Genomic DNA, 24,976 nt, shown 5'->3' on the forward strand with positions numbered 1-24,976 from the left:
AATGAACGCCATACCACAGTTTCACTTTATTCTAAACAGCTTCCTGAGTTACTAAGTGCTATAAGAGGGCATCAGTGATCTTTAGCACCCTCTGAGCTTTTTCTTGGAACAAAATTAGTTATTTATAGAGTTGGTAAAACAAAATAGTCTCTTACCTGTGGATAGGCATCTTCGAACGCACGATCTGGAGTCATGTGTTTGATAACATCTGCCAAAACAGTATTGACCTCACGCTTCTATGTAATGAAAATTAAATGCTACAGCTCAGCATAAAAAATGATGCAGAATTCAAATTACTAAAATACTTTGTTTGTTCAAGTTAAGGTTAAGAATTTATTGTCATTTACAAAAAAAAGAAGAACATTTTCTACAGAATTGTAGCTGAAACCAGATAATTCTTATATAGATTCCAGCAGCCACCTGCTGTAACACTGCCTGTTTCCCTAATTATGTTCCAAATACAGATTAAAAATGTTCATATCTGATCAAAAGGACTCCTTTTAAACCTCTAATTTGTGTCTATTCAGCTCTCACACTAGGAGATAATCTGGTTTCACAGGAACAAATCTAGCCACCAGCTGATATTAATTACACACTAAAAAGACTTATGTACAGATATCATATGTAGAAAAGCTTGCAGCTTATTATGCTTATTGTCTTTTCACACCGTAAACTGCTATATAGCTACTTATTGTCTACATAGTTAAAATAGATAGAAATTCCTACATACCGTAAAGTGTCTGCAGGTATACTCCACCCACACTTCTGCACAGTTAATATAATCCTAGAAATAGATATGTTATGGCCAAAAGAATGCATCATCTTCAAAATCTGTATCAAGTTTCAGAATCTATATTTCTCTTTCAGCAGTCTGCTTAAGTAATTACCTTGGCACTTATCCTGCACTTGGATCAAAGCAAGCACAAGGACCTAACTACATGGTTACAAATTTCAAAATGGGGTCCTGGTATATGCAAACAGAAATCAGAAGGGTGGGGTTTATATGAAATATATGACCAGTATGCTTGTTGATGAAGCAATTATTTAGTGTCTAAGAATGATGAACTAGGGAATGCTATGCTCAATATGTATTAAAAAACTCATGTAATTTTCTGATTTTTTTAAACATTATTTTGAACAACTGCCTACATCTATATTTGAAATAGGCATATCAGTTCCAACTTAGCATGGTACTCATATCTTATCAATGACCCACCTGTGGATTCTTCAATTTTGTGATAACCTTCCAGGCTTCATTTAATATTTGAAGGCGATCACATTCAGGTGGATCAGCCATGGCCAGGTTTAACCCCAAAGAGCGAAAGAGAAGATGCTGAGGAAAGATCAGATCATTCTATCAACTAGAGTTTCTCTCTGAAACAGATGATACTTCAAAATTCTACTGTTACAAAATTATAAAGTTGGGTAAGTCATTCAAAGATCATATACTTTCTGGCTCAAAGACTAAACTGTAATGCACTTTTGTTGGAGAACTATAAGCAATTAAATTTAATTAGCAAAAACATCAGAGCATATATACTGAAATGATACGCTGCATTAAAATCATTTACTTTTGATGGACAAAAATGAGACTACTATATTGTGTTCTGCTGTTTAACATGCATACTTATTTGGCAAATTCCTGAAGAATTACTTGTGTGTGTGCTAGTTTAGAGTCTGATTCTGTTCCCATTGAAGTCAACAGCAAAACTCCCATTGGCTTCAATGGGGCAGGATCAAGCCCCTTAAAATAGTACAAGTAAGTGGGGGGAGGAGAGTCACATGCTTTGTGAAGGAAGCCACAATTAGTTAATTTCCAGCACTTCTTTCCAGCGCTGGGACTGACTGGATAATAAGGGCCCTCAACAGCAACAGACCTCTTTTTAATCCATCTTCTGCTGCTGCAAAAGAGATAGTTCTTGTCTCCATTCTCACTGGACCCCTATCACTCGTAATGGATTCAGAACCCAGGAATGAAACAGGAACAGAAATCACTTTGTGTTTTAGATCTTAAATCACCTTATTCTACACAGCATAGAGTTCCCATTTTTTAGTCCAATGTGAACTATCTAGACAACTAGCCAAAAGTATAAAGCACTCAGCAAGATAATGAATAAGGAGTGCTTTTGCAAAAAACTTACTTTGGGGAATCCAGATTCATCACATTCCTTAATCATGCCAATAAAATCCATAGACCTTGCAGCAATAAACTCGGCTCTGAACGCTGACATCACTGAATTCAACAGCAAGGCACTAAAAGGAACATGACACAAATCAGTGCAGCTCACCATAAATTAAGCCACTTTTCATTGTCTAGTTTACATTAATCTGGACTTCAAAGAACGATTAACTACCATGTAGTTTCTACTTTTTTTTAAGAAGGGTTACCACCAGCTGTTTGGGTGACATTGATCAAGGTTGTAATTTGTTGGCAAAACAAGGAAATATTAAGTTTGGCAATGCTGGACTTAACTGCAAAATATGTAGAAAACCTCAGCTTGTACTTTCTTTGCTTAACTCCATGGAAAACATTTGTCTTTAAAATGAATTTTACATCAGATTTCTTACATAAGGATCAAATTAAGCTATAATTAAGTTATACTACCTGAGAGCAGAATTCCTTATAACACTGGCACATCACTTACCAAAATGGAGACAATTGGATTTTCAGTAAAAAGAAACAGTAATATTAGGACAGTCATAAATCTATTATAGTAAAGGTGACTACTAGTGTCTACAGATTTAATCATTTAAATCTAAAATTTTTATTGTAATGTAGCTGTTGAAGAGGCAATCCAACTTCAGAAAAAGTAACTCAGTTTGACATAATATTTTAAAACAAACATTCAGGGCCAAATTCTGCCCTGAGATACATATGTACACCTTCCATGTTGATTTGTAACCCCTGAGTTGATGCTCAGTCGTTCATTCTTTTGAAGTCAATTAAGTGAATACTGTGCAATGTACTGTGAGTGGGTCTTTTGCAGAATTGACAGTGAACAGGAGTAAATGATCACATAGCACTTACTAGGAATTTACCCTTGGCCTTGTCCACACATTTTCATGCCAGCTGTTGTCCACAGCATGTTCCACAAGTTGGCTGCTATCTTTCACCCACAGATGGCTGAATTCTAGTGATATTACATGTATGCAGTTTGTGAATGGCTTGAGAATCAAAATTCAGCAATGAAAATCACTACATAAATCTAAAATATCATTCAATGAGGTGCACATAAGAGGGCAGAACTTTGCCTTTAATGTTGTTAACCTACAAAACAATTGTCCCAGCTCATTATTCAATTTCCACTTAGCTAAACAGAGTAAGCATTTAAAAGGTCAAAAATAGACTGAAATTAACACTCCATTTAAACACAGGAAATTTTTCAGCTCTCTTGGTGCTACACTGTGAAATCTGCCTTGCTGCAAAACAAACAACAGAGCTGTGCACAGACTAAGCAGAAAGTCTGTCTTCACAACCCAAAATACTAGAAATTATTTAATTTAAAGACAAATGTTGCAGAAGAGACCAAAAACATATGAATAGAACCTAATACAGTGGTGTTTAAAAGGATGATTTTTGCCCCCATTATAGCAATCAATGCAAGAGCAACCTCACCCTTGATTTTGAGTCCAACTTCTCCACTCCTTAACTCAGTCACATATGATTGGTGTTACAATATCTTCCTTTTGGTTAAAAGGGTAAAGCATTTCTGGTCCTTTATTCAAAGCAGATTACACTAGCTCAGCGTGCAGTAGAAAAATTAATCACGTTTGCAAGTAATTTTCACAGATCTTCTCCCTGATCACCTAATGAACCAAACTGAAGCCAACCTGTGTACATCAGGCTAAACCATGCTCACACAATTCAGAATTAGGATTCAAGACTTGCAAGTAACCTTTCTGAATCAGTCACTAAATGCAGTTAAGCCTGTGCAGACCAGGCCAAACCACATTCAAGTCCAGGTTAATGTGTGGAGATGGGGTGAATTGTGTTTGAAAACCATTTTCAGCTCATTTTTCTAGTTCAGACAGGAATGAATGCACATCCTTTCCAAGACAGACTTGGAAGACTATTCTTAGCCTTAAAATGGAACTGTTCAGTCACCTAAACACACCTGTCCTCAATCCAGGTCAGATACTCTGTAACCTTCCTTGCAGTATGCATTTACTGGCCAATTGGTAAAAATAAAAAAGGAAAAGAAGAAAATGCAGCATGTGTAGTGCTCAAAGGAAATGTCTGGGAGTCCAAACTATCAAGAGGTTTAATCCTAGCTGAACTCTGGCTCATTTGACAATTGGGTCAATTAACTCTTTTGCCTCAGCCAAACCCACTGGAATTTTGGGTGAAAAAACCTCAGAGAGGACAGATACTACATTCAGTTTTACTAGTTTAATAAATTACTTCTGCAAAAAATAAAATTAGAGACATTATACAAAGAGTGTAATATAAGATTTAGATTTCTGATTCATGGTTGGTTGAGCATTAATACTTACTTGTTCCCCAGTTTCTTGCACCTCTCCATCATCTCGATAAGCAGAATCTATAAAGGTGATTTCATTTAAATTAAAAAGTGTGAATTACCCAAATAAAACATTCTTACAGCTTTTGGAAGATTGTACATTAACTAGAGGGGAATTTCATTACCTAGCTACTACATTCCAATAATCTTATTTAACACTACATCTAGTCAAAAGAAAATATTGTATGTGGTGCAAAAGAAAACAAATATAATGCATGAGTATAGTGACATTTTAATCTGACATGCTACTTTATTTTATAAAAGTCAAGTTTCCAGATCTTTAGTTATGTCTGAAAAAAGTTACCCCTCTGAGAAATGACAAGATCAATTACCTCTGGCAAGAGAGGGGAATACCACTAGCTCTTTATTCAGAATGCAAACATGCTGATAGAAGTTTTAAGTAGCTTGTTGGCTATGTTAAGCAATTACAAATTTTTCCTCACTAGTTTATATCAGTATGACAGATGTAGCTGAATGGACTCAGAAGATCAAGAAAGCATGATGATACCACCAACAGGACAGTAAGAAAGAAAAAGCAGTATTGACTATGAATTTAAATGTTCTCATCTGTGCTTTCATATAATTGCTTATTATTAATTCCAATATAAATATATTTTTCTGTATACAAGATTTTAAAAATGTACACTCATATCTATTAAGGTTTATTCTATTCTTCTCTAAATATGAGTAAGAACTGATTTCCAACAAGGTATTTTTTAAACAAGCCTTTTCACAGCAGATTTAAGTTCTCCCCGTGACTGGACTTCCTTCAGTTTTCGTCTCAAATGCTGAAGTGTTGTAATGTCTCATTCAAAATTAATTTCTGTGTCAGACTATTTTTAAGCTGCTTATAACATTATGTTGATAATGTTTATAAATAAAAAGGTGCAATTCATATCACTAAGTTGATAAAGCAGTGTGAAGAACAGCATCATGAGGTGCTGATGCAGAATCAAAGGGCTTTAGATTTGTGTCAGGAGACATGTTAGGCAGAGAGTCCCGTACAAAGCAATCAGATGTGCATTTTAGTGTGGTTGAGGTTTCACCTTTAAAAATGTCTTTACCATCTTTCACTAATTACAATCTTTTACATTATTTAGATTCTACACAATCTGTAAACATGTATTACAACAAGAATGGCTTGATATTGGCATTACTCATTTGATTATTGTCAAGCCTTGTTAACACCTCTCTACATACACACACCTATTACCCCTATGATGCCCTGGATTTACATTATTTGTACCTTGCCCATTGTTGGAGTCAAGCTTATCGGGCAACATTTTCTGGATCCCTTTACCCAGAGGGCAACTACTAGCTTCCTATATTTTCTTTTTTTTTTTTTTTTTTTTAAAGTCAACTTTTATTATTTCCACTTTCTTCAGAATTCTGCATCAGATTGTGATTGTCTCAGATTCAAGTTTTGTGGGGCATTTAAAGATCTTCTGGTAGGATCACCTAAGAAAATAGGGTTTATTATTATTGTTGTGGCTGAGGTAAAATTTCCCAATCACTTGTTCTGGTGCAAATTTTGATTTCCAAATATATATATATTTTTACCCCAAGAGTCAGACTATAGATCGTTCTCTAGCACCTGTTCTACATCCTTCAAAGTGATGAAAAAAATCATTTTAGAAATAGTTAATTCTGCCAGATGCCTGTGCCATACCTCAAATGCCACATAACATCCTTCACAGCTTCTTGTTATAGGCTTGAAATCATTTTCTTGTTTTAAAAGGCATATAAACACACATCAGATCAAAATGGATCACCTATAGCAAATAGTCATAATGTAGTAGTAAACTCTTGATTCTCTTAACAAGGTTATTTGGAAAAGTGATCTTTGCGGCATAAGTCAGCCAAAACTCTTGTCTTGGGCACCCCAAAAACAATCTTCCACCCATGGGGTAGTTAAATACCAGGTTTGCCGTGATCCACTGTGGGCACTGCGCTAGTTGCTCCTTTCTTGGGGGACTGGGAAGGAATTATTTTCCCTCACTGCCAGATTGGCCAAGGTGAAGTGGGTTTTTTGTCTTCCCCACACCTGGCTGGGAGTTTTGTTAGGGCAGACATGTAAACAGGGGATAAGCTATGATGTTGCAACTCATGTAAGTGTGGGGCAGCCGTCCAGTACAGGTACTCCATCTGGAAGGGATATGGTGATCAGATAAAATGGACTAGTAAATGTATCTGTCTTGTGGGTCTTGCCCACATGCACAGAGTCTAACTGATCACCATATTTGGGGTTGGGAAGGAATTCCCCCCCCAGTCAGATTGGCAGAGACCCTGGGGTTTTTTTTGCCTTCCTCTGCAGTATGGGACATGGGTCACTTGCAGGTTTAAACTAGTGTAAATGATGAATTCTCTGTAACTTGAAGTCTTTAAATCATGATTTGAGGGTTTCAGTAACTCAGCCAGAGGTTAGGGGTCTATTACAGGAATGGACAGATGAGGTTCTGTGGCCTGTAATATGCAGAAGGTCAAATTAGATGATGATGGTCCCTTCTGACCTTAAAGTCTGAGTCTATTTTAAGAAGTTACTCTTTAAAGGAGACGATATTGGGGGGAGGTTGGGGCTCCTCTGACATGTATGGCAAGGAGTCAGCCCCTCCTTTATAGCCTCATTGGGGGAGGGGATGCAGATGCAAGGTCCCAGCAGTGGGTTAGCTGGGGGCCAGATTGGGTAAAGGGAGTGGGGGATAACAGCAGTTCCCGCCCGATACATGTAAATGATTATGGAATTACCTGCACTGTACACTTATCTTCTGGTACTTGTTGATATTTAGGAATAAAATAGCTGCCTAATTAAACCACATACAGTGTCTCCTGTCCTCCTTCAAGTATAGTTGGACAATGGCGATTCCTTTGATTTTTCCTTAAGCCATCTACTGGTAGATGGTCATATAACATAAGATCTGGACTGAACCAGTGGACATGGAAGAAAAAAATCGTACAAAGCACCTAGCACTCTTTATATGTATAGGACACAGAAGAAGTTGCCTGCTTTTTATTTATTTATACCTACAGTTATGTTTCTGCACATCTGTTATATTAAAACTATGAAAGGGAAATCTAGAACTTAGCTTTTATAAGAAACTTCCAAGTTTTCATCAGCTTTGTGGAATAATCAGGTTGACTTATCTGAGTCTGTTATGTAATCTTACACTCATTCTCCAACTTTGCCTTATAATATTGGCTTTTTTTGCCTTTTCAAGCACTCCCACTGGAAAGTATTTTTGTGGTTATTCAGATTTTAGGCATTTCAGAGCATTGCATGTATCTTAGCTAGCTATGTAAAGTCCAGTGTATATTTACAGCACTATAACGGTGTGTTAATAATATCACTGACATAAGCTTTGGTCATTTTTCAATTCAAATTTGAATACTGTGCTCCACGTCCTGCATCAATATGTACTAAATAACCTAGCAATAAACAATTACCATAGGAATCTATAATATTTTTTAAAAAATCAGATATTATATATGTTCTTTGCTCCAGTTAATTATCAAGCATTTATTTCAATGGGGAATATGTCATTTACCTCGGGAGCACGGTATGCGATACACTGTAAAATCCAGTCTATAGCAGGAGAGTACAGAGTCAAATACAATGGAATCTCCACACCCTGCACTACCAGCTGATTTTGAACAGTATCCCCATGCATCTATAAAGAAAGTAAAAAATGGAACAGTTGGCATGGGAGGAAAAAGGTGTCTGGATGGGGTTGTGAGAAACTGGAAACAACATTAAAGTTATAGGTTAACTGAAAGCTTTGAGAGACCATGGTCACTGAATTACACAGTATGCTCAATAGATGTACAAGTATTCTTCATATTTTCTTGTATTCTGAAGAAATATGCAGTGGGCGCTATTTAAAATTTGAGCATATACTATCCAGAGTAGTTAAATTTACCACAATAGGGGCAGTATTTCCCATTCTAAGTATATGAAATACCAGGTAAAGGTAAAGACCGCAGTGTAGTTAATATCTGTTTTACTGGTGACGTCTATTGCATGGTGAAATTACATTTTTTCAGATTCACAGTTACAGAAATATTTACAACTTTAGATTCAAGAACTTTTAAAGGGATTTGTAAAAGCATTTTCATCATAGGTTGCTCAAGGAACATACTTATTTCATCACTCAGTCAATACAAACTTATTTGCTTACCTGCTTAAATGTTAGAAGGAAGTCAAAAACATTCTTGTTAAGGCTTTCTTTAAGATGAGGAGCCACTTCCACCCCAACCTACATTCAAAGAAGCAGAAAAATTGTATCTTACCACTTATCCTCCTTCAGCTATGAAATAAGTTATTCATCGGGGAATAAGTATATTCACACACGCATCAATAAAATGAAGGTATTATAGCAGAGTACTGAATAGAGTGCTTTTTTGCCCATTGTTATTCCTATCTCACTAAGAAGTGATATTATGGCCCTGGCCACTAACACCAGAACTGTGTTAATCACTACTGTATTTAAACGAGGTTGTTGAGAACAGGTCCTAATATGGTGTTCATGACCAGCAAGGACATGGATTTCCACCATCACTGCCTGCACTATATCAGTATGTTCAATTATATACAGAAAATTTACAGTAAGAGAACAATGAAAAAAAAAATCAAGCACTCAAGTGTTAGGAAAAGCCAGATTTAAGATTGCCCCATGATGCATCCATTCTCTGTGCTGAATGAAGTAGGGGTCCTGTGGAAAAAAAAAATAGTACAGGACGATATAATTAAAGATTTTATTGTAATTCATAAACATGTAGTGATGTTAATTAAGGGGACACGGGCAATTTTAAGTCTGGCATTTCCTAATTTTTGAGTGCTTGGCTTTGCAACCTAAATAATGTTATTTTAATGCAGGGCTTCTTTTACTATAATTTCTTATTTTTTTTAAAAAAAGAAAAAAGTCTGTTATGTACAACTTTTAGAGAAGAGAAAGCGGAACACAAATGAGTCATGAAAGAGCAGTCAGTCATAGTTATATTAAAAAAAACCACACAGCTTCTAAGGCCATGTCTATACATACAGCGCTGCAGTGGCGCAGCTGTATCAGTACAGCTGCGCTGCTGCAGCGCATCTGGTGAAGATGCTCTATACCACCTCCACAAGTGTCAGCGTGCTTATGTCTGTGTAACTTGTCTCTGAAGAGGTGGAATATTCACACCCCTGAGCGACATAAGTTTTGCCAACATAGGCTGTAGTGTAGACATAGCCTAAGACTCCTCTTCTACCCCATTGCTCACCCCAGGCCTGATTCTGAGAGGAACCTGCCACTCCCATTGACTCTGTCAGGAGCTGCAAGTACCCAGCACCCACCCAGACCAACGTCTCTTGTCTTTCTTTATTTTTGCCTTTTGTTTTTAGTTGAGCCATATAAGCTTTAGAGAAATACCACATTACCCTATGAGCTTTCCGTAGAGACAGCTAGTTCTTTGATTCGATTCAACAGAAGAGATACCACTATTCAGCTATGCTGCTGCTTTACAGATCTTATTTGTCTCTGCACTACAGCTTCATTATTTATAAACTGTTACTTTTTAGAAGGTTTTTATTCCCACTATGTTTGCTGGGGGTAGTTTGAAATTTTCCTTAACCAATTAGATGTCAACAGCAGGCAAGCAGATGACCAAACACACAGAATTGCAGTCACAGTTTTACCTCCTACTAGGAGGGAGTTTAGTCTCTAACTTATGCCTTTCATTCCTGACCAAGTTTTCGTCTCTTATTTTAAATACCCTATTGCAGACTGTTAAGGCCACAATCATCCAATATGGTAGCACCTGGAACATTTCATCAGCTGAACTTGTCAAGGACTTACACCCAAATTGACAGCATTTCTGTCTGTATGTGCGTATGTAACGTGATGCATCTGATCAATTCCAAAATTTCAGGGAATGCTCTAGACATCGGTGTCAGGACCGCACTGATTTTGGGGAAAACTGAAAGGGGGGGAAAGGGGATATGTGAAGCTGCTGCCATCTGACTAGCACAGACACAGCTTCAAGCACTTCTGTAACTGTCTATCGATCAAACAACTCATTGATGACACCCATTAATACCTTCCAGCACAACAGCATCCCCCATCTCACCTCTGCTCATCCCTCTACTAGAGTTTAATATGCTGACACCCTGAATGATTATCTCCCAGACAGACAGAATAATGGTGGGGAGGGGCTGAGGGTGCACACACCTGGCATAGGGAGAGGGAGAATGGGACACAGAGAACTCCTTAAGAGGCAGGGCAGACAGAGACTCTGGCATGGTGGCCGGAGGGGGGGAGAGAATGGGGGACCCTGATATTATGGGAGGGCAGAATGGGGAGGTACAAAAAGCTCCTTGGCATGGGGGAAGGATTTGGGCCCTGGAATGGGGGGGACACAGAGCACCTAGCATGGAAGGGAAGGGGGAATGGAGGGCATGTGGAGGAAGGGGAAAAGAGGTGCACAGAGCTGTTGGCATGGAGGTGGGAATGGGGGACCGTGGTATGGGAGATGGGAGGATTTGGGATGCACACAGAAGCCCTGGCAGGGCAGACAACTTGAGGGAGTTGCAGCAAGTCCCTGAAATAGAAGGGGAAGGGAGGTTGGCACACAAGGGGCTTATAGGGGAAACCAAGGAGCCCCTAGTAATAATGATAATTAACTCGGCCTATGCAAGATACAAAGTGTGTAACCCCATAGTTTTTAAAACACTCCATCAAAATAACTCTTTTATCATGAAGCTCATTAAGCCATACCCCAAAAGCAGATGCTCTAGTGGCATGAACAGGGAGACAATGAATTCAAATTGAAGGAAAGCTTGTACATACCTCTGAAAAGGAAGGTTTAGTGCTCGTAGAGCAACTTGTAATACCACAAAGCTACAAGCTTTCTTTATGACTCAGTCCCCAATTTTCTCCTTCCCTCAAAAGGGAGTACTGGCAGGACAATCTTGGAAAATTAGTTTTTAATTACTATGATTATTATAGGCAATTATGCAGCAGATTTTAAAATTGTGATTATAATGGAAAAAAGTTATTCTGCCTTGCAATTTGCTCAGAGGAGGAACAGGCCGCTTTTTGGGTCACAGAAAAGCTGCAGTTAATGAAAATCTTCCTTTAGTGGCAGGTGAGGCTGCAGCCAGAGAGAAATATACCATTGTTATAAGTTCACTTTAAATAATGTTAAATGGTAGCCTACCCTGCAAAGGTACGCTCTTGCATAGACTGCAACCAGTGGATCTCCAATTCCTCTAATCATAGATGTTAGTCGCGGGAGACATTCTGAAATTCCCCTGTTAAGATTTTTTAGAAATTAAATTTTTAAGTTGAAGAATTGATCAGAGCATCACAACACATATTGATCACTGTATTGTTAATTTATATCCAAGCAAGAATTATAGGAATGAAGAAAAGTCATATTAGCACAAAGTCTAATTTAGAAGTAAATTTTAACTAGTACTCTAAATAACATCTTACATATGAATTATACTATTTACTCTTAGGAGCAGCCAGGCTATGTATTGGAGAGTTGCAAAAGAGCTGGGGGACTGAGGGAAGGACAGACTCCTTTCCTCTAGACTGGAGAAGCAATGGAGCTACTCTCTGGTTGCAATGCAGTCTCAGGGAGCAGCCCCAAAGCCTCAGAGGCAGTGAATCTACAATGGCCAGGGAATCTCCTAGTCAGTCACAGATCCACTGGTCCCATTTCAGTCCCAATCTCACCTGCTATGGTTATGAGGGACTCACTACAGAGCCATTACATGCAGGAGGTGTGGAGACTCTATGTGGGCTGCTTATACTCTCCCTCCCCCTCCAGGACACAAGTGTGGTCAGGCCCATACCAGGAGGCACAAAAATAATCAAGCTGTCATTGCAGTAGCCATTGAGATGACAGTATTCATTTTAGCGATTCACTGAAAAGGCCCATTTGTCTTGAAGGGCTATTTTTAAACAATAAGGATTCAGTACTACTTGGAGCTTATCCCCCAGCTGCTTTCCAGACTCCTTGCCTCTGCCTTGTTTTCCCAACTTGTCTTTAGCCTGGTTATACACCTGCCTATTCCTCTCAACGTGTTGTCCTCTTTTACCTTCAGGCACATCCCATCAATTTTGCTTTCCTTTCAGTTTCGTAAACCCTTCCTCCTCCCGCACAAATCCTTAACCTTCTCTTGCTTCATGCTACAGTTATGTAAGTGGTCTGCATTGGATGCATCAGTATGTCAGCAGCTGTGTTAATATTCTGCCCTTGATGGGATTCATATCAGGAGTCCCAAGCCATCAATATTGCCCCCTCCAAAAGCACAGAAGATTCCTGCCATTATTGATAATGGAACTTGCATACTTTATTCTCTGCATACAACTTTTAAAATGTACCCATTCATTTACTATCCATATTTATTAACTGCATGTTAGCCTTACGTTTTGGATAGAAACTTGTTGCATTTCAATATTGCTGCTTCCACATAGCTACGACAAAACCAAAGTTAAGGAAAAAGATTTCAAGATGTACTCCTTGCATGAAAAACAAAACTACCCCTGTGACAGACAGACAATATCCTGTAATATACTGAACAAACCTTATGGAATTAAGATAAATTAAACCTTATTGAATTAGGGTTAACACCTTTTGGGGTACACTGTATGTACACTGATGTGTTGTTGTGGCAGTGTATGTACCTTCTCAAGTAGGGAGGAGGAATGCTAATCTCATTTGTCATCAATCCTTTGAAGTCTTTCCCACCCTCCCCACCCCTCCCCCTAGCAACTAGGTCCAGTAAAGAAATAAGTTATTTAAAACTCTATTCTCTTTACCAAAATGTTCTCCTGATCCCCAATGGGTCAGGAGTGACATTAGAGATCAGTATAGGTTTGGTTCTTACCCAAAATACCACACTGCCAGCCAATCCTTTGGTAACTAAAGCTAAAGGTTCATTATAAAAGGAAAGAAACAAATGAGAGATGCTAAATGATCAAAACAATCAGGTACATACAAATGACTTAGAAGTCCATATATATCAGATTCTTAGCAGTATTGGAGTTGCAGGCTTGCATGGTTCCCTCTGGTACATCCAGTATCTGAATGGGTCTCAGTCCTGTTTCACAGCTTCAGAAGTAGAGTAGTTGTTCCAGAGGTAGAGAGAAAGCAGGAATGAAGACCAGATGGAGATGGTGCAGCTGCATTTTATAGTTTTTGCCATGAGGCTTGTATTTTCTTTGTCTCAAACACAGCTACACAGAACACAGCATGGGAAAACCTCAGAGTCCCCTGTCCATAGGCATGTTCTTACAAGTTCTGGTAACTCATAAGCTGCCGGTAGCCCCTGGGTTCTTTCACTGGATTCACTGTACAATTGTTCCAGAGGGGTAGCCGTGTTAGTCTGTATACAGCAAAAACAACGAGAGTTCTGTAGCACTTTAAAGACTAACAAATTTAATTTCAGCAGGCATAAGCTTTCGTGGGCTTCAGCTCACTTCCTCAGATGCAGTTGGTACAACTGAGTTCCCTTGATGGGCATTTAAGCAGGCTTAATGCTGCTGCCACGGATGTCACCCCGAAACACCACACAAGTTTGAAACAAATATATCATACATATTTAGAACTCATAATACAAAACTGATACCTATATATAAACATTATTTTTATACTTAGCAAATTATAACCTTTCCAATGATACTTAACATTGTAAGATTCATTGTAATTTTGCAATATTGATATCAGTAATATTATAAATGATCACTTATACTCCAGACAGCGTCATAGTACCATTTTGACAGGCAAACTCATTTGAAAAGGATACAATCTGGGAATGAGCTCTCTGATTGAAGCAATCTTGAAGAACCAGTTTAAACAGGTTTCTTTGGCAGTATCATTAACACTTTCTGGAGTAAAATTATCTGTAAAAACAAAGCCAGAGCCAAGCACATTACATTTAGTTCTGAAATAAATTACATTAGTTACATTTATTTAAAACTGCACTGAGTGTTTCCCTTTAAAAAGAAGTTAAACATACGGTAATGAACTGGACAATGTATTTTAACACTAGGATCTCCTTCCCAGCAATATGGACAACGGTTTGACTGCAAACATGGAGTGAGCAGCAGTGCTGGATAACCAGAGCTCCACTTCTATTTTATAGTAATATTGATTTATTTCATTTGGTCTAACTCCTGGTATCAACCCAATAGCTCATAATATGCTTCTTTTTTTAAACAGCTGACCAAATAACTATGAAATTCTCATATGAAAGAACTGAGAAATATTGTTCTTTTTTGTCCTATCTGCTTTTGTTCTCTTACATCCTCCTGCTCCTTACTCTCGCCTCCTTCCCTGTAGTAGTCTAAAAATCTCACTTTTTGAGTAGTGGGAATGTGACTAAAACAAGAAGTGTTGCCCCCAAACTGTCTTAATTTGCATACTGAAATCCTATTGGTTAAAATTAAACTCTGTCAAGTCACTAGGAAGGGAATATGGTTTAGTTCAGTGGTTAAAGACTGTGACTGGCAATCATGACTCCTTAGTTCTATTACCAGATATGACATGGGCTTACTGTGTGACTTCAGACAAGCCACTGTGAACCTCTGTCCTCATCTAACAGAGGTGTTGCCAGCTTACTTAGTGTATTAAAAAAATAATAATTTGCCAGACATGCAACCTCAGTTATCTGCCACCAACCAACATTACCAGAAGCAAACACACGGAGTCAAATCTCTGAACCAACAAGCAAACCTAACACTTAAGGACAAAGATCTACAAACACATTAAAGTGAATATGCAATGTTCCTAACACAGACTGAGGAATAAACTTACTTGTAAGATTCCCTATAGCTTAGTTTTTAAAAAGTACCCCCAAACCATAAGGGCCTGCTGGTTTTACACCATTGGCACACAATATTTTCAAAGGCTTTCATCACTAATGTAAAGTTTATAAAAAAAAAAAAAAAAAAAAAAAAAAGGACAGACAGACAGACTTGCCCTGTGAGGCAGCTACATCGCCAAGTATTGGTGGAATACTCCACATTTCAAGGAAAGGCATTTGACACTCTTTGAATAATAATACTGACAAGAAAACAATATATTCCAATGAAGTGTTTAATAATAATCTTGAAATGGAATCCTCATAATATAGCCATTGTTCTATTTGAGACCTGTAGCAGAAGTTCAAAGTCCTTAACCAAATTCAGCTTCATGGGAAGTGCTAATCAGGGATGGAATGATTCCAGACCTATCATTTTGCTGATGTATATGTATTCTCCTGATGTGATATATAGATATAGCACCTATATTTGTTCTAATACAAGATGAATGCCCACTCCCCAACAAATCTTGGATACAGAAAGTGGCAACAGAAAACATAGCTATATGGGCATTGAATATGAGTCAATGTGATTCTGTTGCAAAAAAGGCAAATATTCTGGGAGATGTTAACAGCAGTGTCACATGTAAGAAATGGGAGGTAATAGTTCTGCTCTGTTCAGCATTGGTGAGGCCTCAGCTGGAGCACTGTTTCAGTTTTGGGTGTCACACTTTAAAATGTGGAAAAACTAGAGCGAGTCCAGAGGAGAGCAACAAAAATGCTAAGAGGTTTAGAAAACATGACCTATGAAGAAAGGTTGAAAGGACTGGCATGTTTAACCTAGAGAAGAGAAGAATGAGCAGGGATCTGATAAAAAGACTCATATATGTTAAGGGCTGTTATACAGAAGACAGTAATCTATTGTTTTCTGTGTGCAGGGAGGGTACGACAAGTAGTAATTTGCTTAATCTGCAGCAAGGGAGATTTAGATTAAATATTAGGAAAATCTTTCTAACTAAGAATATTTAGCACTGGAACAGGTTCAGTATGGAGGCTGTGGAATCTCCGTCACTGGAGGTATTTAAGACAAGGTTAGACACATTTCTCTCAGGGATGGTCTAGGCTTACTTAATTCTGCCTCGATGTGGGGGAATGGACTAGATGACCTCTTGCAGTCCCTTCCAGCTCTACATTTATATAACTTTTATGTTGCAGTATTAGCCAAAGACTTTCTGGCCTTCCTATCCCCTCCCAGAATCATCCTGCTAAAAATGGAGGAGAGAAGAATCTTTTGCACGGAGCTATGACTTCACCAGGTAAAGGGCCCCAAACCCAGAAGTCCTCAGTGCAACACTAGCAAGATTGTGACCACCCTTGAAGATAAAGTCTGTTCCTGCTACCATTAACTCAAAGCAATCTTAACAGTAATTTATTTGCAGTGAGACTGTAACCTTTATTTGCACAATAACCCCACCTGCAGCTTGCTGTCTGTTCAATTTGCACCCTGATGTTTCACAGTAAATCATTAAAAAAGCATCATCTTCACCAATCTAGTGATCTTAGAAAGCACAGGCACAGTCTTCTCAGGGGAGAAAACTTCATTTCTTTGCTGTTTCTCTTTATATTTCATTCTTTGTAACTTCCACCTTTACATGAATCAGCTTTTTGCAGTATATGTAAAGTATTTCTAAGGGCTCTTCTCTATCTGCACAGCTTTACACAGATATATTTCTCACTACAAGCTATGTGTTAGCCAATTAAAAAAAATTGTGTTCCCCCCAATTTGTCCACTGGACTTGTGATTTTTGAAACAATGATGGGAGAACAAAGTTCTATCCATAATCTGCATACCCTTCTGTCAGGAACTCAGGAAATATACATATAAACAAAAGTATGTTAATTAATTTGACTGGAAGCATTCTTTTCCAGTTCTACTTATTATTCTGCTGCTCTGCTTGCTGCTGTTCCTAAGAACATAAATAAGCCTGTGTTGAAATTTTAGAGAAACAGTGCAATTCCCCACCACCCACAGCTAGCAGTCTGTTACATAACACAGAACTATGGGAATGTGACATCTTTATTTCAAGTGTGCTGCAGGGTGACCAGATAGCAAGTGTGAAAAATCGGGACGGGGTGGGGGGGTAATAGGTGCATATATAAGACAAAGCCCCGAATATTGGGACTGTCCCCATAAAATCGGGACATCTGGTCACCATAAAGCTGACAAGTCAGTTAAGAATAATGCTAACCCGAACATAGTTGATATTAACACAACCTTCAAAACCTAACCTTCAAAAACTACAGCAAAAAGTCACCACAGAATTGCTGATCTTGAACATACTAAAAATAAACGTCGATCATGTGCTTAAAATAAAGGCAATGATTACTACTTAAAGGAAGACCAGCTTTGTTGACAGGTTCTTTCTATAAAATATTGGTTTCATTAGCAAATTCTGAACAAATTAAATTAATTGCACAAAATCATTGCAATCGTGCCCACACAGACAAATATAACTGAGGTATCTTTCAATAAGCAAGAGCTACACGGTAGTTTGGTTTCCTGGAAGCAGAGAACTCTGGTGCTAAATCGGAAGCTCCAAACTTATTGGGACAGAAAGAATGAGTACAAACACCAATTACTTTGTTCTCATTTCACACAGCTACTCAAGACAGGGTTTTTCATAGGAAATTGTGAGTGTGTGTATGTTATTGGAAAATTTCATTCCAGATAACACTGCTGGTAGAGGTTTCTTTCAAGATATTTGACTCTTGACTCACCCAAGCAGAGCTGTCCTTAGGGGACAGAGTGTTACACAGCAATGAAAAAAAAGAAAGCTCACCAAAGAAAATATTATTACAGGTATTTAAAAAAAATTACAGCACAGGCTTACTGGCTTTTTTTCTCATGGTGCTTCTGGTTTAGTATTGCAAAGCTGTTCATGATGAAATCTAAGGTATATACTTTTATTATATAACAAATTAGCAGGGGCTACATTTAGGCCTCATGCACAACTTTACAATAACCATATTTAAACATGGTTATGACCAAACAATGTAGTAACATGGCTTATTCTTGTCTGTTCAGACAGATAAAACCATGTTTTCAGCATGCTGAAAAACTGTAGAAAGAAGCTCAGAATAGGAGACTATCAGGAGGGAAGAGGACAAAGATTTTTTCCTTATTTTATAACTGGAGTGAATGGGAATTGTATTCCTATCCTAGACAACTCCTAACAGTTTTCTTCCACTTCCTCCTGCCCTAGAAGTTACCTTCCCTTCCCCAAACACACCCTGCTAAGTTCAGGATCATTAAAAGGGAGAACTAGTACATTTTACTGTAACAAGTTTTATGCTGGGTTATTTATAGTAAGGAAGTAAACTTACATAAAGATGTGGGCGTGATGAAAATAACTTATTATGGATATTTTCTTTTGTTAAAAACTAGGAAAAGCAACTAGATCCAAACTCAGCACATGTGAGCAGACTGATTTATTTTCAGAGGACATTAACCAGGTCGTATTTTTCTACTGTACCATTGGCTTGGCCCTATTTAAAAACTCTAGTTGTCCCTCATAGGAATCAAGGTGTGCACTAAAACTCTTCAGATATATTATTTTTTAATAAAGCTTGGAAGCAAAATTGAATTTGCTTTAGGATATGTTCGTGTGTAAATTCCTCACAATCCCAACCTAGCTTGGTAAACATGATACATTTACACATTTCTACAAGAACAAAACAAGGCAGGCACAAAGTTACCTGGTAAAGAGCCGCGATTATCCATACACATAGATAAAATTCTTTCATATACTAGTTTTCCTGCAAAGAAAAGAAGAAGTTAATCTTCAGCAAATTGTAAAATGTGAATTGTGAAACAACAATTTTTTCTACAGGTTTCTGGAATGTCATCTGCAAAGGTTTCCTAGAACTCTATTACATTATGCCGCCCCCTAGTGAATCTGAGAGATTTGAAGTTCTGAACCCAGGTTTTTGCACACTGTAGTTTCTCTGGCTGAGCTCCACTAAGAGCAGAGGCAGCGCACAGGTCAGATTACTCCAATTGTCTTCTGTTGGCCAGGAAATAACTTTTGGTGCCCTTTCTTTGCTGGGCAGAAATCTTGTATTATTGTTAGCAACTGTCAATGAGTAGAAAAGGACATAAAGGTGAAATAAAACCTGAAAAAACAACTACATCTGTATCACAGCACATCCTGTTAAACACCAACAATACATTTCAAGTGTAAAGGCTGTAATAAATCAATTCCACACTGGTAAAGAAATCCAAGATCAATTGAAGTACATGACAATTTCCTTTAAAAGGATTAAAAGTTACTAAAATATTTTATTTATTTCATAGTCCATATCCAATTAAAGAAAGCTTTTAGAGTTTAACTATTCCACATATAGGAAGAGATGGAATGAAACATTATTAAGGTTTAGGAAACTGTTAGGTGATAAAGTGATAATTTCTTAAAACATTGTGTAACACACTATTTTAACTTAAGCTACAGTTTTAGATTTCAAAGTTCAGAGATCCTGACCTTTCTCATAGTTTTGTTTTAGCCTCCAATTGTTAAACACACAAAGAAAGTACACCTTTTTTCTTTAGGAGATTTAAAAAAACATGTTTTGATTTTTTTTTAAATAAAACACTTCCATTGAAGTATTGTTTGAAGAATGATGTACGTAATTAGTCTGTATTATTGTTTGCCTAAATGCTTAACTCACCTACTTTTGGAACCCTACATACAAATTATGGAGAAGATAAACTGAGAGCACCTAATTTAATTAATGAAAATCAACTTCTTCACCTCAGGAGTCAGGTTTCTTTGTGAATTAAAAGGATATTAAAATGAACTGAATAAATTACGAGCTTCCCATCTGTCCTGTGTCAAAGAAGGCCCCCTGCACCTCCACCCTCATCTACAATGGGTGTCAAACAGAGCTAGGAACTATGTTTGAATTTTGTCCCAGCTAAGCCAGTTTCACATAGTTTGACTAGTCAGTGAGCGGATGGAATCAAATCATGTATTTAAAATTAGAAATGCTCATCCATACTGACCAGACATACTGCATTAGAAGCTTACTTAACTGGAACTGTATTTAAATACCGGGCCCTAATTCTGCTCCCTGCCAAACAAGATGGCTCCAGAAAGCGAGACGGGGCATAAGCCACTAAAAAGAGCATTACACTGCTATTATTTGCAAATCCAAGCATTGGACCTGATTGGAAACATAAGGATTTAAAGTTACTGAAACTATAACTTTACATTTTCCAACTCAGTCTGACTAAGTTTGTTTACTGTTATGGCCAAAGGAAACCACCACCACCTCCAGGAGCTTGAAGAGAGGCTTATTATTTATACCTTATTAGAGAAGCAGGAAGTGTTAAGCATAAAATAATATTTTTATTACCTAATAAGGATTTAAAAAGCAACTGTGTCCAGCTAACAATACTGTCCAGTTCTTCTCCTGCTTGCTTAGAATTATATGCAGATACCATGCTAGTGCCAATCTGTAAGGCATTTCCAGACTTTTAGTGTGGTTGATGAATGTTTCATCATGTTGATAATTCACAAAAACCCATTCTAAAATAACTGCTATATCATAGATTTACTTGATTTAAAATGCTTTACTGATGACAAGAGACTCTACCTAAAGATCTGATCCAGAGACATATACTCAGTCTTCAGCTATCCTTGAAATAATATTAATTTCTTTTGCATTTGTGAGAGCATCTACCTATAATGCAAAATGAGTATTGAAATGCCACAGAATTAATCTTCTATTTGTTGTAAAATGAACTCTCCCTAGGAAAAGACAGCCAACTGAGACAATTCTTTATGTAATAACAACAAAACATAGCGAACTATTAATCATTTCAATTCTTTTGCTCCCTCGAATCCTTAGTTTTCTAAAACTGGAGATTTGTACAGCCATAATAAATGATGTTTATCTCATGACTTCACTTCAGTGGTACTCATCGTATTACGGCATTTTTAAAAATGTATTTATGATTATTTATCTTTCAAGGTTATTCTGTGAAACAATATTTTATCCTGCAATAGAATTGATTGTCAGCTTTCAGAAGTTACTTTGATAACTATTACATTTCTAGCAAAAGCCACAAAGTAATGTACTTGCTTATTTTTGTTAGGAGTATAAATTAAACATGTTTATTACTAATATACAAACATACTAAATAGAAAATATTCTGATGAGTCCAAATACAGTTTTAAAAGTGACAGTCAATTATTTTAGGTTAAACATTTGATATACTTAAAATTGTTACAAATAGGGAAGAGAATCATATGAAAATCTGAAGAATCAGTTAATGAAAATATAAACATAATTAATAGAAAGTAGGATAGAAAGTGCTTTGCATACCCTCACTAAGAGACTTAAAGTACTGCACCAAACAGTGACAAACATAAAATGGACAATACAAAGCCAAATACAATTAAAAAAACATGCTATCATTTTGGTTTCAGAACACATTACAAGACAATTGTTTTGCATAACCCTTCCTTCACTACTAAAGTACAGCACTCTCATGGACAGATGATCAAAACAGATTAGTCATCTGAATGTTAGCAGCTAAATAAAGGGAGGGTGGAGAGTAGAGTATTTTATGGATAGGTTTAGTGCATTCCAATTTTGAGCCAGACACTTAGATGCCATTGTGATGGGCACATTAGGGATGCCTGAAGGGAGTCTTATACAAAGGCAGAATGAAACTGAAACAAGAATGTATTGTTATTAGACAACCCAAATAAAGTTTCCAGTCAGTTTTCAAAATTAGGGAGGGAGGATAAAAAATAACAATGCCCAGAGAAGAAAGAGTTTCATATCCACAGGGGATGTCACCACTAAGTTTCAATCACCCACTGACCTAAGGAGAGATACAATCCTAAAAGAGTGGATAGTGTCAGAGGCAGAAACCTATCAGGACGAGACTAATGGAGAATCTCTCAAATACTGCCAGGCTCCTCCTCATTAGAAGTTTTAAAACCCAAGAGGACCAGCTTAAAAATGATTTCACCAGTTCACTGGCAGACCATGCACAGCTGCTTAATCCAGTGACCAGACATGCTAGTACATTCTGTATTATCTGTAAGTGACGGAGAAGAACTGCTGGAAGCAATTATAAGAAATTACTTTAGTTGACACAGCCTATGGTGATTACAAAGGCTTACAAGACAAAAACAAAAATAACACTAGAGATCTTAACCTGGTTCACTACTTTCAAATATACATCATCAGTACACAAAGGCATCAGGGAAGGGAAGAAACTCCTCATAACAACAATTCTTAGAAACTAGCAACACTTCTGCCCAAAATGGGTTAAGGATGAGAAAGATCTGACATGTCCAACCAGCAATGTCATTTAAGCATCTCTCCACACCAGAAGCCAAGTTAGTAAGGCCCTTGGACAAGATCTGCAGAATATCAACATACTTATGATACTTTGACTTTGCTAAGAAGCTCTGTACATAACCAAAGGAACTTGTAGATATGACAGATCCTGAAGGAACTCTGCATTATCCATCACCAGCAACTGATTCCCATCAGCTCATGAACTAACGGAGAGCAATTCCTGACACAGAAGCTATATCATTCAATTGCCAAAGCAACCATCTACAGTCAATCACATTAAAGTCTGTTGAGAAGTCCAACATCACCAAGAGTATATCTACACTGCTGGAGCTGTGCCAGAGCTGCATGAATCGATGCAGCAGGATCGATTGAGCGGGCAGTGGAAACCTGCACAATCGATCCCAGAAGTGCTATCCAGTCGACATAGTAAATCCACCTCACCACCACCCAAAAGAGAAAGGCTGTGTTGACCGGAGAGCGTTTCCTGTCGACGCAGTGCAGTGGAGATGCCATGGTAAGGAATTATTACTAAGTCGATGGGAGACATGCAAGCTACTGTACATAGCATGCATATCTCCTGTCCATGGCCACCTGCAGTGTAGACCAGGCCCAATATAGTCAACTGACCCCAACAACTATTTTAGGTTAAACATTTGATATATGAACATGAGTTTATTCATGCCCCTAATCAATGGGTTTCAGCCCCAGAAAGCAGCCTGTATCCAACTGGAACATATCTAGGAACTCACTGGAGTTGAGGTGCACCTGGGGCTGAAAAAAGTGGAAGCCTGAGATGATCTGAGGATGAGGGCAATTAGTAAGTTCTCCAGCATCAAAGGATAACTGAGGAGAGTGGTAAACCTGTGCACATTTTGAGAATGGCTGGCTAAGTGATGAGCTGAAAATCCCTGTTAATGGTATCACAATCACACTTCTACCTTTAAATAGACAGAATAGACAAACCTAGCCAAGGGAACAAGGATAGTCTAATTGTGATTCTCACAAATCAAAGGGCACTTTAAGATGACTCTGGAACCTGTCAGTCTTAACCATGAAGAATATAACCAAGTCAGAATCTGTTATACATTCAATTGGGAACACTTGCAAAAAGGGTTTGAAAAACTTTAGCCTACTATGGCCTCATTATTTATATAGATATGACTCTGTGTATTTTATATACACATCTATCTATGTCTCTCTCTCTCCAGGCTGTGTTGGCTTGTACTTAATGTCTTTGATTGATCAGACAGGGAATACTGTGTACAACTATCTACATTTTTTGTAAAAGTTAAATCCTTAAAACAGTTGATATTAGCTCCTTAAAACTCTTTATAGGTTTTATTTCTAAAATATTTTGTAATGCTACAAAAAATTAATACAATGGATCTGATGGATTCATTTTTAAGTACTTACCAAATGTATCAAGTATATCTGTAATTAGAACAAATTTACTTGGATAAAACTGGATTACTGTTGTGTCCGAAAGAAGTTTAGAACACTAGAAAAGAAAGAAAAAGGAGCAAAGCTTTACCAGGATGATACAAATTTGCGTTTACCCAATTTAAAAGGTAGTCAGTGATGGAATCAGCAAAGGGAAATACCATATCCTCTACTCCTTTTGAGGCACTGTGAACCCTCCAAAGTACTCCCTTGAACAAGGACTGCAACTGTACAAGCTGTTGCATGCAGGTGTGGAAGGGAAGGCTCTGTCTGTACTTTCCCATTCCTCTATAAGGGTCTCTTGCAATCTGGCCCTAAACCAAGCTACATCTAGTGTTGTGATGCAGCTGGGTTTTTGTCCCCTATTGACAAGTGTTTAATTCTAGGAATAACGTATGCCCCCTTTAGTATGCTCATAATAATGTACTCTTGTTAGGAAACTGTTTACCTCTGGGTAAGAGAGAGTAGTTATATGTTTAAGAGTATCACAAATTCAGCTGGTTCTAGCAATTGTGAAGCTTCAGTAAAGCTATCCCCCATCCACATGCCTTTCTAAACACTAATTTATTGCCATTCTGTTTCCTCTTTATATCACCAGAGGAATTGGTATAATATTTCAATAATCAAAATACAGATTTAATTAATGCCTAGCCCTACAATCCAGTACGGATTAGTGTCTACAACAGAGTTTTCGCATAAAAGGAGGGTTCCTATCGGTGAGAAGTGGTTATGCATATAACATGAAATATTTCTTATGCACTACTGAGGAACCACTGAAAGTGTTGTTTCTGTGGTGGTTTGGTTGTTTAAGTAAACTGCAAGATAGACTGATATCAAAATTGATGAGGTTTCCAAAAAA

General features: G+C 37.6%; 1 protein-coding gene across 4 annotated transcripts in view; it reads right to left on the bottom strand.

The window, feature by feature from the left end:
• Positions 1 to 24,976, bottom strand: part of VPS35L (VPS35 endosomal protein sorting factor like) — a 97,274-nt gene that overhangs the window by 51,943 nt on the left and 20,355 nt on the right. For 3 of the 4 annotated variants that reach the window (XM_067551026.1, XM_067551027.1, XM_067551028.1), the window contains exons 8-19: positions 24,091 to 24,175; positions 19,060 to 19,119; positions 14,308 to 14,404; positions 12,929 to 12,976; positions 11,709 to 11,802; positions 8,693 to 8,770; positions 8,063 to 8,185; positions 4,495 to 4,541; positions 2,142 to 2,253; positions 1,217 to 1,333; positions 731 to 784; positions 156 to 236 (exon numbers count right to left, since the gene is read on the bottom strand). In XM_067551026.1, coding sequence (XP_067407127.1) covers positions 156 to 236; positions 731 to 784; positions 1,217 to 1,333; positions 2,142 to 2,253; positions 4,495 to 4,541; positions 8,063 to 8,185; positions 8,693 to 8,770; positions 11,709 to 11,802; positions 12,929 to 12,976; positions 14,308 to 14,404; positions 19,060 to 19,119; positions 24,091 to 24,175 — 996 coding nt within the window. Of the gene's footprint in view, positions 1 to 155; positions 237 to 730; positions 785 to 1,216; positions 1,334 to 2,141; positions 2,254 to 4,494; positions 4,542 to 8,062; positions 8,186 to 8,692; positions 8,771 to 11,708; positions 11,803 to 12,928; positions 12,977 to 13,500; positions 13,714 to 14,307; positions 14,405 to 19,059; positions 19,120 to 24,090; positions 24,176 to 24,976 lie in introns of those variants that run through there. The other variant, XM_067551029.1, reaches the window with a different exon arrangement.

This window comes from Emydura macquarii, unplaced genomic scaffold (assembly GCF_026122565.2).
Source record: "Emydura macquarii macquarii isolate MOO-44397 ecotype Brisbane River unplaced genomic scaffold, CSIRO-AGI_Emac_v2 contig_1348, whole genome shotgun sequence".
NCBI classification, from domain to species: Eukaryota; Metazoa; Chordata; order Testudines; family Chelidae; genus Emydura; species Emydura macquarii.